Source organism: Daldinia loculata (assembly GCF_022478755.1).
Source record: "Daldinia loculata strain CBS 113971 unplaced genomic scaffold F4817scaffold_67, whole genome shotgun sequence".
NCBI classification, from domain to species: domain Eukaryota; kingdom Fungi; phylum Ascomycota; class Sordariomycetes; order Xylariales; family Hypoxylaceae; genus Daldinia; species Daldinia loculata.
In genome coordinates, this window is record NW_026054921.1 from 43632 (window position 1) to 59789 (window position 16158).

Genomic DNA, 16158 nt, shown 5'->3' on the forward strand with positions numbered 1-16158 from the left:
TCTTGAATTCCTCGAAGGCCTGCGAACCGAGTGTGTCTGACGTAGCAAGTATTGTAGAAAGCGCATCTTGTTGGGAGAGAACATCAGTACTGAGATTATACTGAATTCCCATTTGCCTGGCTCCCTTTAAAGTCTCCGCAAACAGTTTCCGTTTACGCGATTTCAAATGCTTAACCAATGCCTTGTTCTCTTCAGTGAGAGTGCTAGGGGTCTCCTTGCGAAGCTCAGCGGCCGATTCCTCGAGATTGGATAGGAAAGAGTCAATGGCTTCACCAGCATCCAAAGCAGACTCTGGAATACGGCTCAGCTTACTCATGATGTCTGTTGTCCTCCGGGTATTCGCTAACCTCCGGTACTCATCCCTCCAGCTAGGAATGCCTTCAGAGCACAGCTTAATTGCGGTTTTGTCGATTGGCATGATTTCCGTTTTAATCTCAGTTGTAGCGGCCCCATCAAGTACCTCATCTGGTAGACCACCATCAATAATCGGCTTCATAGGTTGGCCGAGTATTTCTCTGAACTTCTTCACAATCCTAAAAAGTTTATGGTGTGACTTCCGTGCGCTTTCTCGCAGCGCGACGATATTAGTATCCTTCCAGCTCGCCAAAAGGAGAACGTCTTTCATCTGCTTCTCGAGAGGACTCCTGCCAGCACGTATTAAGTCGTCTACGGCCTTCTTATACCGAGAGTAGAAGCTAATAAAATTATGGAGACCTTCTTGAATGATTGACATCGACGGGTAATCCGAAGTGATCAGCTCAACTTGTTTGTAAAGTTGCTTCAGGAGGCCGAGGCGACTAGCAAACTGTCCGACGGGCGCCGAGGAGAAATACGTTTCTAGTTCCTTCAACAGACCACAGACATGTTGCGAAAGATCCTCTCCATCTTGGACTAGAGTCAACGGCGCAGCGATGATGGCTTGGTAAGCGATGAACCACCAGGAACTAGCATCCTCTTCGCTCTTCTTAACTTCCATGTCAAACAGCTTTCCCCATGTCGAGAGTTCTAGGCGGCGCCAACTAACAAGCAAGTCGGTTAGTCTATTATATAATGGTAGCACACCGTAAGTTTTGCTTGCCCAGCCGCCAAACTGCCATTCGTATACGAAGGCATGCAACTGCTCGACTTTCGGTATCGTGCTAGCGAGAGGGTCTGAATGTCCAAGTTGTAAAATTTTATCGCAAGATAACACAACATCGATCAGTGGCTGCAGGTGACCAATTTCGTCGACTTGTCGAAGTTGCTGGAATCGGGCGCGGATTTCATTGACCAAACCAACAAGCTTCCGTGTCTCAGCAAGGTTCCGGTCTGTGTAGAAGTTGTATTCAGCTAAGCTAGCGTTGGAACCTATCTCTTGCAGCTTCTCATCTAGGGACAAGAGAACGACTGGAAGCAAATTCCGATCTTCTATCGAAGGATCAATGTCTGCTGAGATTTTTCGGGCGAAATTCTTGTTCAGGCTGATTATGCTTTCGGCAGCTTCTTGAGGTGTGAGGAAGATTTCTTTATGCAATCGTGATAGTCTGATAGCCAGTGCGCGAGCATCGCCGATTTTAGGGGCATCCCTCTGTTCAGATTCGTTGTCTTCATCGAAGCTCGGGAATAATTCATCGAACGCTTCTTGTTCTGCTGCCTCTTCCTCGCTAAAGCCACCTCGATAGCGATACCAGCTTTTCTTCGATTCCTCAGCTTTCTTATCAGCATCAAGCTTCAGGGCCCATTGGTCGTATAATGAGTGAATTGCCTGAAAGGTTCCCTGTTTGACTCTATCAAGTCCGCTCGAGCCCTCTACAGCAACTACCATGCGGGTATAGCAGAGAAACTCTAAGCTCTGAGATGGGTTTGATTGTGTAACTGGGGCGTCTAGTTTTCCACCAAGGAGAGGAGCAAGTTCGAGTAATGCTTTGGACGGATGATTGCTGCTAGTAACTTCCGGTCCTGCCCGTCGTCCCAAGTATAAACCAATCTCCAGACAATGGATCATATTTATAACAGGGGACAATATGTCTTCGTATGCACGGTATTTCTCATGTTTCAGGCGGTCTGCTATCCTTGATATATTTTCTCGGATGACATCGAGCTGTTGTGTAGCAGGACCTGAACCCGAGCAATGCTGAAGAACAAGCACGCTAAGATCGTTTTTGAGAACCACCTTCAGCAGATTATTGAATTCTGTTTGAATATTGGCAAGCTGGTGATCCGCAGGGCGATAAACAGCTTGGACCGAAGTGGGAGGAGGCCCAACTGCGGCAATTTCCTCTTCCAGGAGTTCGCATCGTAGATTTGTAGACTGGCCTGTCTGAAACATTTCGAATTGTCGTATCAGTTCAAGTTCATAGTTCAAGGCCTGTAGGCGGTACTGGTAGCCTTCGAGCCCTAAGACCGATTTTAACTGGGGATCGTATGCCTTGTCGGGGACGAAGAGTTTAATCAGAGCTACAGAAAATTGAACCCAGGCGTTCGCAAGATGAGCACGCCTTGTGTGTCTAGATCCGCTTCTAGACGCAATCAGGAATGCAAGAGAGGGAACCAGATGACGCTTGTCAATCTTGGAATACTTATCTTGGCTAGTCAGCATCACATTCGGAATAAACTGATCTATGTTAAAGAACAGTTTGTTTTCCTGCGCTCCAATTGCAAAGAAATTAGATACGTCCAATCCTTCGGGCGTGTTCAAAGCCGAAGTGAATTCGATAACCAGAGCAGGGTTATAGATGGCTAACACATCTACCATAAGGTGCCAGAGCACTTCACTAAGCTTGCCTAGACGGTCAGCAGTGAGAGCTTCCGCGTCTGTACAGACTTGTTTTGCTAGGATTGGCAGCTCTGCTTCGAGTGAAGCCAAAGAACCAAGACCTGCTGAATCGACGGTCTCAAGCTTGGATATGATTCGAGCTGATAAGACATCATCCCAGTGCTGCTGCTCAATATTATCGCTAGCGAGGCTTTCAATTGATAACATGAGCTTTGACGTAGTAGAAGCACTGGCAGTGCGCATTTGGGTAACAAGAGGGAGGCTAGATAATAAGACCATATCCCATGAAGTTTGTGGGAGGTCTGTCCGACCTGACATACTATCGAGTAAAGTGATCTGCCTCATGGTTTCAAATTCGGCAGCCATGAATGGAGACGTTACTATACTGTTGTCGCCTAGTTTGCTAACCAATTGGTCAATTTCAGTCGTTAGTGTTCCCAAGAGTTCTTCCACTTTTGGTTGCCCCAGCCTGATGAGTTGGTATACTTTAACAAAAGACCCCATTATGTTAGCAAGATCTGGTAATGTAGTTGTAGACTTCCATTTCACTGAGTCAAATTGTGCGGCTAGTCGTTCCATGCGGCGAATATTGTCGAGAAGTAATTCGTCCTTGATCGGAATAGGCCGCAATCCCTCCCAGAGAATTTCCATACTCAAGCCTGTAGACAGAGTAAACCCAGAAACGAAGCAGTCGTTTATCATCTTAAGGATACCTGAGGCCAGTTCGCGTGTCCTATTATCCGCGCCATGGGAGATGTAACCGGACAGCATGTCGGAGAAGAGGCTCAGATAAGCTTGGAACCCTGCCTCAGTAAAGGGTGGTGCAGTAAGGAACTTGACTGCTATCCACCAATTGTTCATAACATCCCGACAGAAGTATGCCCGATCCTAATACCATTAGCTGATGTATAACTAACCATTTAGCAGATCAATACTTACTCTCCAAGAATTGGTATTAAAAATATTAGCATGCATGAAACCGTAAAGGCCATTCAGGACGTTATTAAGGAACCCGTACGCTCCCACAGTTGAATCCTTTGACACAGCGGCAACACTATTAGCAATACATGACCTCTGAAGACGATTCAATTCAGATACCCGGAAGCCCTTGCCGTTGGGATTCTCTGAAGACAGTCGCCTCCTAGCTTCGGCAATGTCCACAAAGCGGTCATAGCATGCTGCTAACCAGAATGGAAGCTGGGGAAAGCCACCTTGAAGACACGAGACAATCGTCGAATTTTGTAGCGGGTAAAGCGGCTAAGAACGAGTTAGTGAAATCAGTAGATCGAAGGTAGAGAAGAAGACTTACCTGCATGTCTTCGAAACTAGGAGCGATAGTCTTAGCCAACGGGGCATATAATTGACGGATCGTAGTTAGAATATCAACCATGACTTCCGAATTAAGAAACGAGCCTATCGTCTGCTTAGAACCATCAAAGTCCAACTGCGCACCTCTGAAACGACGTTCCGCAACCTCTCTTCGTTGTAACAGTGGCATATCCCGCGGCTGCCAATCAAATGGGGTATACTTTTTCAACAATGGCAAGTCGTCGAAGGATAGCGCATCTATAGCCAAATCGAATATAGGTGATTTGTTCTCGATGTCGAAGGACAGCGCCGCAGATTGCAATTCATATCTCTTCAGACTCGACTCTACCTCGGCGACACGGCTCCTCCAGAAGGGCACGGCTGAGTTGTGAGGCTCGATATAAATCTCGATAGCACGATTCCTCATTGCCCGCGAGAGTTCTCCATAGCGAGGATCGACGGTCAAAAATACTCTAAAATCAGGATGAGGCTCGATAATCCTCGGTTCACCATTCGGACCACAGTGTTCGTTGATAATCAGATTACCACCTGGCTCGAGTAAGGAGTTCAATCGGTCAAGAACAGAGGCGCTGCAGAGGTTCGCATTGTCAAGAACCAACCAATCCCCATTTTGAAGAGCTTTGACAATGATGCCGTCTAACCATTCAAACTTAGGGTTTGAAATACTTATAGAACGCTGGAGGATCTCGCGCACATTAGAGAGCGTTATTGCCAAGTCTGAATTTTCCGGGATTTGAGCTAGGAGATTTCCAATGCGGTCCATCAGTGATTGAGGTACACCGGCCTGGCTCGTCAAAGAGCCAAGAACGTTTAATAAATCGACCGCTGACCCGAGTGTGCCTTCGACCAGAGTGCTCGCAGTCGAGATTTGTAAAGCTTCCCGCAATTCTCGCAACGCGGCGTTAATATCGCGCACAGGGTCGGATTGCTCAAAGCCCCCAACAAGATCCATAGCATCTATATCGGCGTTCATCGGAAACGTGACAAGTGACTTCCCACACGAAGCGGCAACGTGCTGCAAGAGCATCGACTTTCCACATCCTGAGGATCCAACAAGAATACATGGAATATTCTGGTTGATGCATATTAGAAGAGATTCTATCTCCATGAGCCGGGGAACAACATCCATGCTGGGGAATTGTGACGGCTGCAGGAGCTTGTTCCGCCGCACCAACGCGAGCCCAACTTGAAGTAAGGACGAATTCATGTTATGGTATAACTGATGACCTTTTGGTGGCGCCTCGAATGTCTCCGTGAAAAGCTTGTCTACCTCTAGCCTGTCCCTTTCTGTTCGGAAACGTTGTCGGATTGCGATATTTAAGAAGTCGTCGACCTTTCCAGTACTCAGTAGAGGATCCGATGATGTAAGTAAGTGTAGCCATCGCAGGGTATCGCGGAGGTTGAATTCCCACGGACTACCTTGGGATCCGAAAGCCTTCTCAACCAAGATGCGTGTCTCGAGATTAGATATAAAGTTAATCATTCTTCGAACAGTCTCAGGGGCCACCGTAGGGAAGTTGTGCTCAGCAATAAGCAGGAGATCCTCTTCGCTGAATACATCCGCATACACCACGATGAAACGGTTGACAAAGGAACTAGGCAATCCTTTTCTTCCTCCACCTTGATGGTGTGGATTTTGAGCTGCGAAGAGACGAAAGTCAGGGTGCTTCTTGAAGACTTGGTCAAGTTCAGAAACATAAACCTCTCCTCGATGATCAAGGCACGCATTGAGACCTTCAAGAACGGATTGAGAAGCCAAATTCATCTCATCCAGAAGTACCCACTCTCCGTTCTGCATAGCGCGAAGAAACGGTGCATCTCTCCATGCGAAGTGACCAGCCTCAGCTCCCTCAACGGGGACATCGGTTCCGAATAGATCCATTAAGTCAGTTTGGTCAGAAAGATTGATTCTTGTCAAAGGCCTACCGCATGCTCGTGCAAGAGCGCTGACTAGTGTCGTTTTTCCTACACCCGGACTGCCCTCTAAAAGAATAGGTTTTTGGACTTGAAGGGCACGAATGATTCTCATTGCGTTGAGCTTCGTGGTAGGGGCATGTAAGGCGAATCCTGCTTCAAAATTCTCGTTGGCTACACGCTTAATAGAAAAGTCGCCGATTCGCAGTTCTTCAGGTCTCACGGTAAGTTCAAGGGGTGCCCGATATATCGCGGTTGCATCACAACCAAGAAGCTCGCTTAACTTGTCCAAACATTTCTGTCGCTGCGTGTCCATGCTCTTGGGGTCTATCGCGATCAAGGCAGACGGGTTCGCACCCAGGGTATCAATGAAAACTGTTGCCGCTCCATGGACTACAGATGCTTCTGCATTTAGAGTGGTGCTCTCGTTAACGAATTTGACCCAAACCAGGATATCTCTTATTGAAAAAGCAGTTGAAGCCGTAGATCGGAAGTTCTGTCCAAACCAGTAAGAAAATTGGACGATTGCACTAGAAGCTGGCTGAAATTCAGGTTTGAGCTTCGATGACACAATTTGAAGCACGTCTTCGTTTCCTGACAGAGGAGGCACCCATATTTCAGTAAATCGGTTCCTTAATGCTGGCGAAAGCTCTTTCTTGCCAAAATCACCACCAGGATTCATGGTCGCCAGGAACTGGAAGCCATCAGAAGCCTCAATAAACGAATCATCGACCCCCTTTTCGGCAAGGAGCAATGTACGCTGAGGCTCGAGGACAGAGTTCAGTCTCTCTAGGACGGAATCATCCGCCAACGATATTTCGTCAAGAAGGAAAAATTGGCCATCTCGCATGGCATGGACTAGACTTCCGTCTGCCCATTCAAAGAGAGCTTTGCTCTTGACTTCGTTATCAGAGATTCTTCGCTGCAAATCCACGGGTACCCTCGACAGGATCGATTTATCAAGAGCGTGATACTTCTCCAACAAGACTTCTACACTGCCTTCTACCATTTGCCCAAGTTCCTGTAGAACTGTGATGAGGTCTTGAGTCAGCACATCTGTAACAGCGCCCCGGTTCCTGATTGGTCGTTGGGATCCGATGAGGTCGCCCGTTTCTGTGTTTTGGTGCGCATTGACTATGTGCAATTCCTTGCCAAGGGACTCGGCAAGGAGTTGGCAGACGGTAGTTTTACCACAACCAGTTTCTCCGACAAGTAGTACTGGCTCGTTATTGCGAAGAGCGCTTGCAACTAGTACATACAGACGGCGCATAGCGTGGGTCCAGACAACGCCCTGGCCATTGTTTGGAGGCTGCACTTTCAAATATGGCGATCTGTGGATATCATAGAGCTGTTCTTGGTCGATCTTGACTTTAAAAACTGTCTCAATGACTTTCTTAACAGCCACTCTCTCTTCCTCATTTCGGACACGTTCGGCAAGGAGCATAAATCCATTAGCCGCGATTTCCTCTCGAGTCTCGGCCCCTCTTAAAGCCCATCTAAATAGATCTCTCAATGTCGCAAAACTATCCTTGTTCTCAAATAGACGGCTTGTCTGTCGCAATCTTGAGAGTTCCTTATACACGTTGACAATCCTTTTGCAATCAGAAGGCGCAGTGTATAAACTGCGCTTCTGTAGAATTATCTCGAGCTCGTCTTCAGGGATATCGTCGAAATGGAGTTCGAGGAATCTGTTCCGAAAGGCTCGTGAAAGCACCTTTCGGCCTCCATATAAGCCAGGCGGGTTCTGAGTTGCAAACAACATGAAATTCTCATGCGGCCGGACAACTTCCTGTGTCTCGGGGATAAGGAGTTCGCGATTATCGTCAAGAAGACGATTTAGCGCTTCCAGAACATCAGTAGGCGCGAGGTTGAGTTCATCAAGTACAATCCAGTGTCCCTGTCGGAGAGCTTGTACCAGCAACCCTTCTTGAAACCGTAACTTTCCTTCGGCGTCAGAGATATAGGTTCCGAGGTACTCCTGAAGATCGGTATGCTCGTGATTATTGATTCGCACGAACTTGTTACCGCTGAAATTTGCAAGATACTCGATCATACTGGTCTTGCCTGCTGACGTAGGACCCTGGATGAGAATTGGGAAACGCCTAGTTGAAGTAGCTCTCACTAAGTTCAAGAGGTTGCGCTCGATGTAAGGCGTGATAATATAGTCAGTTCGCTCAATGGGAGTTTCTTCTCCCCGAAGTAGCCAATACTGTCGGTCCTTATTCCTGTTCACAAACTTGACGTATTGTTTTCCATCATCAGGGTATCTTGGTGGCTGCGAGAGTAGTGACCTAGCGCCACCATATCTATCGAGGAGATGGTGGTGGATCAATGGCACGAGCGTCTCTTCGGACGCCCTATCCAACAATGTGAGGAAACCCATGGAGAACCCCTCATATAAAGCTCGTCGAAGACCATAAAATGGAGCGACATCATTCACGTAACTCAAGACACGAGTCAGTGTTCGCAAACTGAAGTGAGGTACTTCATTAGCGCCGTCAACCAAACGCTTCTCCTCTGCGCGCGTCTTGGTGTTCAGATATAATCTGGCAATATCATCGGCGGCCTGGTCATCTTTGACACTCTTCCCACTCAGATAAGCCTTGATGATTGTTAGAAGGTCCTTTAGGTCCTTGTCTGGGCTGCCGACGTAGAATTCCGTGAAGCGTGATCTCAGTCCAGGGGGAAGGTCACGCTTGCCAATATCTGTGGCTGGATTCATGGCTCCGAATATACGGAAGTCCGGATGCGCTTTAACACGCTCTATATCACCGGTCTCCGATAACAGGATCGACGGTTCATCATTAGGCCCGGAAGCAAGTAAATCAGCTATACTCTCTAGCGTATCGGGCGATGCGAGGTTGATTTCATCTAGTAAAACCCAATCTCCATTTCTTACGGCCTTGACAATATTGCCCTCCACGAATGAAAAAGCGAAACTGCCTGAGCCTCCCGAGATTTGGATATCGAACTGCTCCAGACTCCGAGAAAACGCCTCCCAACGCGGCCTCAGGTCGAGTAACGACTGCAGCCTCGACTCCACTTTACGTCTCTTGACAACAGGTTGCTCATCGGAGTCACCACCGTTAGAGGCATTGGCTTGGATCTGAAGTTGGCTCACAATCTTATTAAACATAGTCGGTGCTTCCCGCCACAGCTTCGATACCTTTGTCCATTGGCCTTTCGCAGCGCACTTGCCGATCTGTTCCAGGTATTTCTGATTCTTCGACGCGGAGATTCCCGTCGAAGCAAATAGGTCCTCAAACTCTTCTTTCAAGGGGACGGCAAGGCTTCGGGCGTTCACCGGCTTAAAACCACCTAAGAGGTCCCCAACTTCGCTTTGCTGGGACAGATTCACAGCCACAAGCTTATGGCCAAGGGATTCAGCCAATTGCTGGATAACAGTCGTCTTTCCAATACCGGTCTCACCTACGAGAAGCACGGGTTCGCGCAGTTTAACAGCCATTGATATTTGTTCGAGTAGTCTCCTGGAGTGACTAGTGCTCGCGAAGGGTTTTCTTGACTTGACCACTCTATTAGCGTGTTTTCTTCTAGTCAACATGACTCTTCCGACTTTGAAACTACTAGGGCTTTCTTCCATCTGCGGTACATGAACTTTGAGGTAGTGTTCTGTAAGCTGCTGCGAAAGGTGCATCTCCTCGGCAATACAACTGACAAGAGCAGCTCTTGCTTCCGGCTTGGAAAGGTTACCACAGAAACAATCAACCGCGTCCATGAACATCCAGTCTCTTGTTGTCTCGCTTATAGGTTCGTTGCCAAGCTTGCAGCCTGAAGCTACGAGAGTTTCGTTAAGGCGGCGGCACCATTTCAAGACATCCCTAGGTGTGACGGAACGCTCTACTATGCTCCGCCCGGAGTTGCTCACATGTGGGAGACTGGATAGATGACAAAGACGCCTATAGACTGACATAATCATCGGAGTATATTTGTGTAGTAGATGGTAACTTCCAACGATGATGTACTCCAGCTCGACTGGCGGAGGCATCTTTACACTGGACAGATTCCAAAATCGCTGGCCTAGTATACTGGGGAGATTCTCCTGCCCATTCATTCCTCGTGTTGTCCGAACGGTCGCAAACAGTCGGAAACTACTCGGAGCCTCTACCGTCTCACCACGACTGGGAATAAGCAACTTGCCATGCTCCACTAAGGGTAGCAGAGTACTCATAACCTCATTCGGCGCTCTATCCAAATCCTCGATGAGAACCCAGCGTCCTTCGCGAACAGCTGTTGTAAGGACACCTGGTCTCCATGAAAAGGAACCAGGTTTGGAGCCTGTGGAGTATAGGCCAATGAGCATTTTAGCATCTGTTTGTTCATTCAGGTGCAATGTCACCATGCTCGACTCCATCTTAAGTTCACGGGCAAGCTCATGCACTATAGATGTCTTCCCAGATCCGGGCAATCCATGCAAAAGTATCGGCCCCAATCGCTGGAGATTCTGTGCGAGGTTTTGCAGGTTAGTTAAGGTAGTGGGAGTTTGTACCAACCTAGACATTGCACGAGATGGGCCATTCGGTCGGGGGAGGATCGTCGTGTTATACTGAATAACTATGTCCTCGAGCGCCTGGGGATAGAACTGCTCTCCTTTATAGTTTCCAAGTTCGGCATATATCTTATGTCGAGATTTATCCCATTCTTCTGCACGTTGACGCTCAACTAATGAGAGAAAGGTGTAGTCAACTTGGACCCCGTCAAAATCTCCAACTAGAGACTCTTCATGTTTAATATACTGGCGGATGAGTGCCTCCAAGTTGAAGTCGGAAGCATTAAGCTGACAACAGAAAACTCTAATAGCAAGATACCTGACGGAGGCATGACCGTGCTTAAATAGATCCTGTATTCTGGAGGGTGGAACTAATTGGCTGAAGGTTTTCTTGTCAAAATTCAAGAGTCTCCAGAGAGCAAGTAAAATCCGCTGTAAGTCATGTATAGCAAAGTTCTCCGTAGGTCGCGTGTTGAGTGAGTTGATTCCGAAGGTGTGTAGTTCAGAACCGAGTCTATATGAAGTTTCTCCAATATATCGTTCCAAGAAAACGGATAGGTATGGCGCGAACGGGAGGATTCTTGCAAAAGATGCGATAATAGGATCTTCTTGTCCTTGATCCCGTGGTCTTATCAGCCATCTTGCGCATATCTCGGAAATTTCACTCTCAAAATGGGTAAATATAAGTCCAGTAAATTCAGGAATCAGCGCCGCCGTAGCTATAGCATCGAGAAAACGTGCAGGGGTGAGACCATCGCGAATTATCTCCAATAAATCGGGCGGTAATTGGGCTAGCAACTCTTTATGAGTTAAGAGCTGCTCCCTCTGTGCGCTTATATCAACAGTCGACATGGCTGCTGTAAAAAAGCCGAAATCGTGTTGCGCGTTGTAAATCGATTAGGTATTCGTTTTCTCGAGATTTCATCTCTGCACGCCGCGAATAAAGTCAATTGAGATAAGACTATCGTAACTTTTTCTGCCGTTTTCCAAAAATTTAGAAATTTAGGCGGTGAATAACCCGGAACGGAGCTGTTTGGCACCGCCACTAGTAGCGGGGGACCCGCCAAAAACTGGCAGGGTCCGGCAAAGCTTCGCCAAATCGAAATCGTGCATCAAAAACTTTGAAGAGCATCACGAAGCGTTCCGCTAAGTCAAAGGAGTCTAACCCCCCCCCCAGTCAATTCGCAATTTGGTCAACGAGGAAGTCGCCAAAGATGTCGGCACCGTGCAGGTATGCAGCTCGAAGCTGCGCGCGATCAATTCGCTCCAGCAACTCTTTCCGGGTATCGGCTTCATTCGTTCAGAGCACTCCGTCGATACAGCGGCGGCACGAGTCTACCGCAGCGGCTACGAACCCGAAGATTGCCGGTATCGTTGACCAGATCAGCCAATTGACCCTCCTCGAAACCGCCGACCTCGTCAGCAGCCTAAAGGTTGGTCCTACTTCGTTGATATAGGCATTCTGGTTCTATCTGCTAATATACCATATAAGTCCCGACTTAACATCCCCGATCTACCAGTTGGCGGCTTCGCTGCTGCCCCGGCTGCTGCCCCCGCCGCAGCAGAGGAGGCGGACGAACCCGCGCCAGCTGCTCAGGAGAAGACCCTATTCAACATTAAGCTGCAAGCATTCGACACTGCCGCGAAGGCAAAGGTTATCAAGGAGGTCAAGGGCTTATTAGGGCTGAGCTTGGTCGACAGCAAGAAGTTCGTGGAGAGCGCACCCAAGATGATGAAGGAATCGGTACCAAAGGAGGAGGCCGAGAAGATCGTGGCTACGATGAAGGAGCTAGGAGCTACCGTTACTATGGAATGATTCATCTAAACTCGCAAGGCAACACGAACGATGCCGTATATACATGTAACCTAAACCTGTATAACAATACAAAAGCCCTGGAAAGTAAACTTTTCGGATGGTAAAAAAATGCCAATCTTAGAAGTTTGTTAGTTCTTGTCTATTGATGATAGATTCTAAATATCTGTCTAGGCATCTGTCTAGGATGGGCCAGTATTTTCTCTAAAGGGGCATTTCAAACCCTCCTAGTGAGATAGAGACAGAGGACAACACATCCCTCACTATCTCCTATCCTCTAAGACTGCAGTTTCTTGCGAGAAAAGCTCTCACTAAGCCCATTAGCCAGGAGATAAATCGTTCTCAGCATCGGTACAGCCACCCCCTTCTTCCTCGCAAGTCTCACCACATTACCCACAATAGCATCAACCTCCATGCTCTTGCTATCAAACGCATCTCCCAGCATGGACGGCTGTACTCCAGGAAGGTCACGTACAACAGCGCGTCCGATCTGGAAATCCACCATCTCTTCATTCACATCGTCGTATCCGTAGGCCTGTGCTACAGACGCAATCTCCAACATGACGTCTTTTATAAAGCGCACGCCGTCACCCCACTTGTCTTCTGCGCCCAAGTCCAAACTCAAGCTCACTTCGATAAACTCCCGGTCCTTCAGCCGAGTGAGCGCGCATATGGGATTCCAAGAACCATTGACAAGCAACTTGCCCCAGCGCTTGCGCTGGATATCGTCGTGTAACTTAGCCGTAGCACCCCCTTTCCCAAGGAGCTCTACGAACTCTAGCGCTACCTCCTTGTGTTTCGTAGGAGCAGTAGCCGGATACGTGCCCACGTGCAACATCTCAACTTCCTTATGATGCACAATACCAGGCGAGACCTGGGTAGCCGGGAAGTATGCCACGGTGCTCAACAGCGGGTTATCCGGGTAGAGTTGCGCATACTCGTCCTCGATCCCAATACCATTCTGCAACAACACAATAGCCGTCTTACCCTTCGCGATAGCGGGGCCAATCAGTTCCGCTATCGAAGGGTCAGTAGGCACGGCCTTGGCAGCGACAACCACGAAGTCGAAGAACGGTTGCGTATCCAAAGTCAACTGCTGCACGGCTTCGGCAACAGATCTCGCGATGCGGGGTTGGAAATGGAGATTATCGCCCCACAGGTTCGAGTGGATCGTGAAACCGTTCCGGGAAGCGAACTCGTAGTTAGATCGGCATATCGCGGTGACGTTGTCCTGTCCGACCGCGTTTGATAAGGCCCAGGCATAGCAAGTCCCGAGACTGCCGGTGCCGAATATCAATACTTTCGGCATAGCTTCGATTCGCGTATGAGCAACGTAAGTAGTTACTTCAGTTGACGAAGTTGAAAAATCATAGAAGTTGCTTTACAAACAAGCTACGGCTAGTAGTTATCTCTACTCGTTTAATAAATAAGACACATGTAGTTATCATTCAATGCAACTATCCTTCTCTTAAAACCCACCACCTCTAATAACTTAACTTTATATACTAATATCGCATCCACCGCTTTTCGGATGCCGAGTTTCAATTAAGGAAACAACTTGTGATCTGCTTGTAATCCGAAGGGCGCAAGATGCGAAGTTAGTATAAATGCCCCAATTATATCCTCAACCCTTAGAGTATAGGCCGAAACTGATTATCGCCGACTTACAATTCTATAACACGGCCAAGACATAGTATTACGCTCGACTCACCTGTAATTAAAGAGTCAGATAAGAATAAGAAGCAATATTTCATGTAATTTGAATTAGTCCGTAATCAACGTGAATTTTGGTATCATCAAATGCAGGCCGCCTCCGATCAGCCAAATATGCCATAAGGAACACCATTTTGATCGCCATGCTTCCCGACCATGTAGAGTACAAAATCATCGCAACATGCTTCAACCTTTTCAAACGGAATACGGGGCAAATGCCACCACTCGACTTCCAGATCCTCTCAAAATTGGAGGTAAAAAAGCAACCAAAAAACGCCATTTTTATGCCGATTTTCCTTTCTTATGAACGCCACGCGATGCATCATTAGTTGACAGCGCCAGGAAGCCCTTGTTTAGCTGTTCCATGCAACGGCGCTTCTTTCGAGATTGTCGGCGTCTCATTGTTGCCCTCTGGGATTTGCTAAGTCGGATGGGCGACGCGTCCTAGTGCGATGAAGACCCATTGGTGGCAGCATCTCTTTGTCGGAGATGGTGACATTTGCTCATCTCAGCTTCCCGCTGAAACTCCTCCCACTCCTCGCGGCCTAGGATGTGATCATCTTCTCCAAGATCGCTCGTTTCTTCGAGAAGCTTCATTGCCTCCTCCTCTATGGTTCCGGGAACCGCCCACATGCTCTCGCGCATACGCTTGTGTCGCTCACGATCCTCTTCGATGCGCTGCTCAATCTGGCGCTTGTCGAGGCGGTGAGAACTGGCAGTACCATTACCATTACGCGAACGGGAAGCGTCATCGCCATTGGCAGGTGAAGAGCCAAGGTCAATAGAGGTATCGCGCTCTTTAAGACAGCCCTCAATCTCGAGCACCGTCTGTTCGAGCAGGATAGACTTGTTCATCAAGCTTTGAAGCACCTAGGTATTACTGTTGTGAGCATTCTATATTATGACTTTCAACTCCATTCAAACGTTGAAACTTACCCTTCGGACAACTTTGACATTGGCAGCACCGGATCCATCTTCCGGACAGACTGCATCCACAACTCGAATGATATCTCTCTGCATCATTCGGACATACTGGTTCTGGCGTTCCTTTGATGCCATCTCCAGCAAGTGCTCCAGAAAGTACATGATGTTTGCGCGTGTGTTCATACTAGTCTATATTACAGAGTTAGCCGCTTCTTCAACATAGATGCTCGCCTATAAAATGCTAGATGAGACTCACCTTCTCAAGCTGCTCGAGGATACAGGAGTGTAGGTCCTCATCCATATCCTTGTACTTCATTGCATACTGGGCAGCTTTCTGGGCAGCGGTAGTGCTTGCATTCAAGTGTTGAAGCTGGCCGCTAAAGCGCATCCGAACTTCGAAGGGATCCGCCGCCATTGTGGCATGGCCCAGAATCGGGAATTTTACGGAAGGTTGTTTGATGGAGGAAGATGAAATTGAGAGGCAAGGCTGACGAGGCGCAATATTGAAATGGGAAAGAGAAGCTCCATTCGTTATCGATCCTTGGATTGCTGTTGGCTCTTACCCCAATGGTAAAACAAAGTTACGCTAGTGTAGTACCAATCTAGAAGAGGTTAGCTTGTACCTGGCGCTAAGCGAAATCAGGCAATATAGTGAATTGGGACAGGAGGGTAGTATCCACTCTATCCTTATCGTCCCTGCCATTCTTTACTTATCAAGAAGGTATTCATCTAATAAAGCAGCTTGAACTTCGAGAATAAACAACAAAAAGCTAACTGGCATATTTATTACAGATTACTTATGTATTTGGAAATTAGTCATAAAGAGACTACCCTTAGGTTCTTATTTACAACATAATGTTAATATAATATATACTACGTTAACAGTTAATAAGAGTAAATTCACGTAAGTAAAGACGTTAACCAATCAAACCCCTTGAAATCACAGCTGAACCAGGGCTGAAAACTCCCGGAGTGGACAGCAACGGGTAGAACAGGTTTGTCGGTGCTACTTCGGTAAAGGCACCCGGAAGACGAGAATAACTATCATCTCGTCGAAGCGGTTCTTCTTCGTAAAAGGGGCTTACTTTGCTAGGGCAATGTGACAAGTGTCCTATGATGCAGTGAAACATGAATTTCTTTGGTTGGTCTCTGTGATTTTATTTTATTTTTGTTCCTGAAGGAATTTCTTCTCTGCCCGCACTG

The 16158-nt window shown here is 47.7% G+C and overlaps 3 protein-coding genes across 3 annotated transcripts; 1 reads left to right on the forward strand and 2 right to left on the reverse strand.

Moving 5' to 3' along the window:
• Positions 1-11719: 11719 nt before the first annotated feature.
• Positions 11720-12321, forward strand: F4817DRAFT_361522 (ClpS-like protein; the record flags this gene model as incomplete). The annotated part of the gene is made up of 2 exons (XM_049306422.1): positions 11720-11938; positions 11998-12321. The coding sequence occupies 2 exons, from the start codon at positions 11720-11722 to the stop codon at positions 12319-12321; spliced, it is 543 nt and encodes a 180-aa protein (XP_049155142.1).
• A 137-nt stretch (positions 12322-12458) lies between these two features.
• Positions 12459-13865, reverse strand: F4817DRAFT_254616 (2-dehydropantoate 2-reductase). The gene has a single exon (XM_049299200.1). The coding sequence runs from the start codon at positions 13625-13627 to the stop codon at positions 12596-12598; it is 1032 nt and encodes a 343-aa protein (XP_049155143.1). The 5' UTR covers positions 13628-13865; the 3' UTR covers positions 12459-12595.
• Positions 13866-14054: 189 nt separating this feature from the next.
• Positions 14055-15531, reverse strand: F4817DRAFT_349845 (CTD kinase subunit gamma CTK3-domain-containing protein). Its single transcript, XM_049304879.1, has 3 exons — positions 15212-15531; positions 14968-15144; positions 14055-14901 (listed from the first exon to the last, which is right to left on the reverse strand). Exons 1-3 carry the CDS (start codon positions 15368-15370, stop codon positions 14476-14478), a joined length of 762 nt encoding a protein of 253 aa, XP_049155144.1. The 5' UTR covers positions 15371-15531; the 3' UTR covers positions 14055-14475.
• Between the last annotated feature and the right edge of the window lie 627 nt (positions 15532-16158).

Bases quoted from the DNA above. Each gene is read 5' to 3' on its own strand.
- F4817DRAFT_254616 (XM_049299200.1), bottom strand. From the start codon at position 13,627: ATGCCGAAAGTATTGATATTCGGCACCGGCAGTCTCGGGACTTGCTAT.
- F4817DRAFT_349845 (XM_049304879.1), bottom strand. From the start codon at position 15,370: ATGGCGGCGGATCCCTTCGAAGTTCGGATGCGCTTTAGCGGCCAGCTT. The intron at 15,145-15,211 runs GTGAGTCTCATC...TCTGTAATATAG, and splicing joins TCCTCGAGCAGCTTGAGAAG to ACTAGTATGAACACACGCGC. The intron at 14,902-14,967 runs GTAAGTTTCAAC...AGTAATACCTAG, and splicing joins ATGTCAAAGTTGTCCGAAGG to GTGCTTCAAAGCTTGATGAA.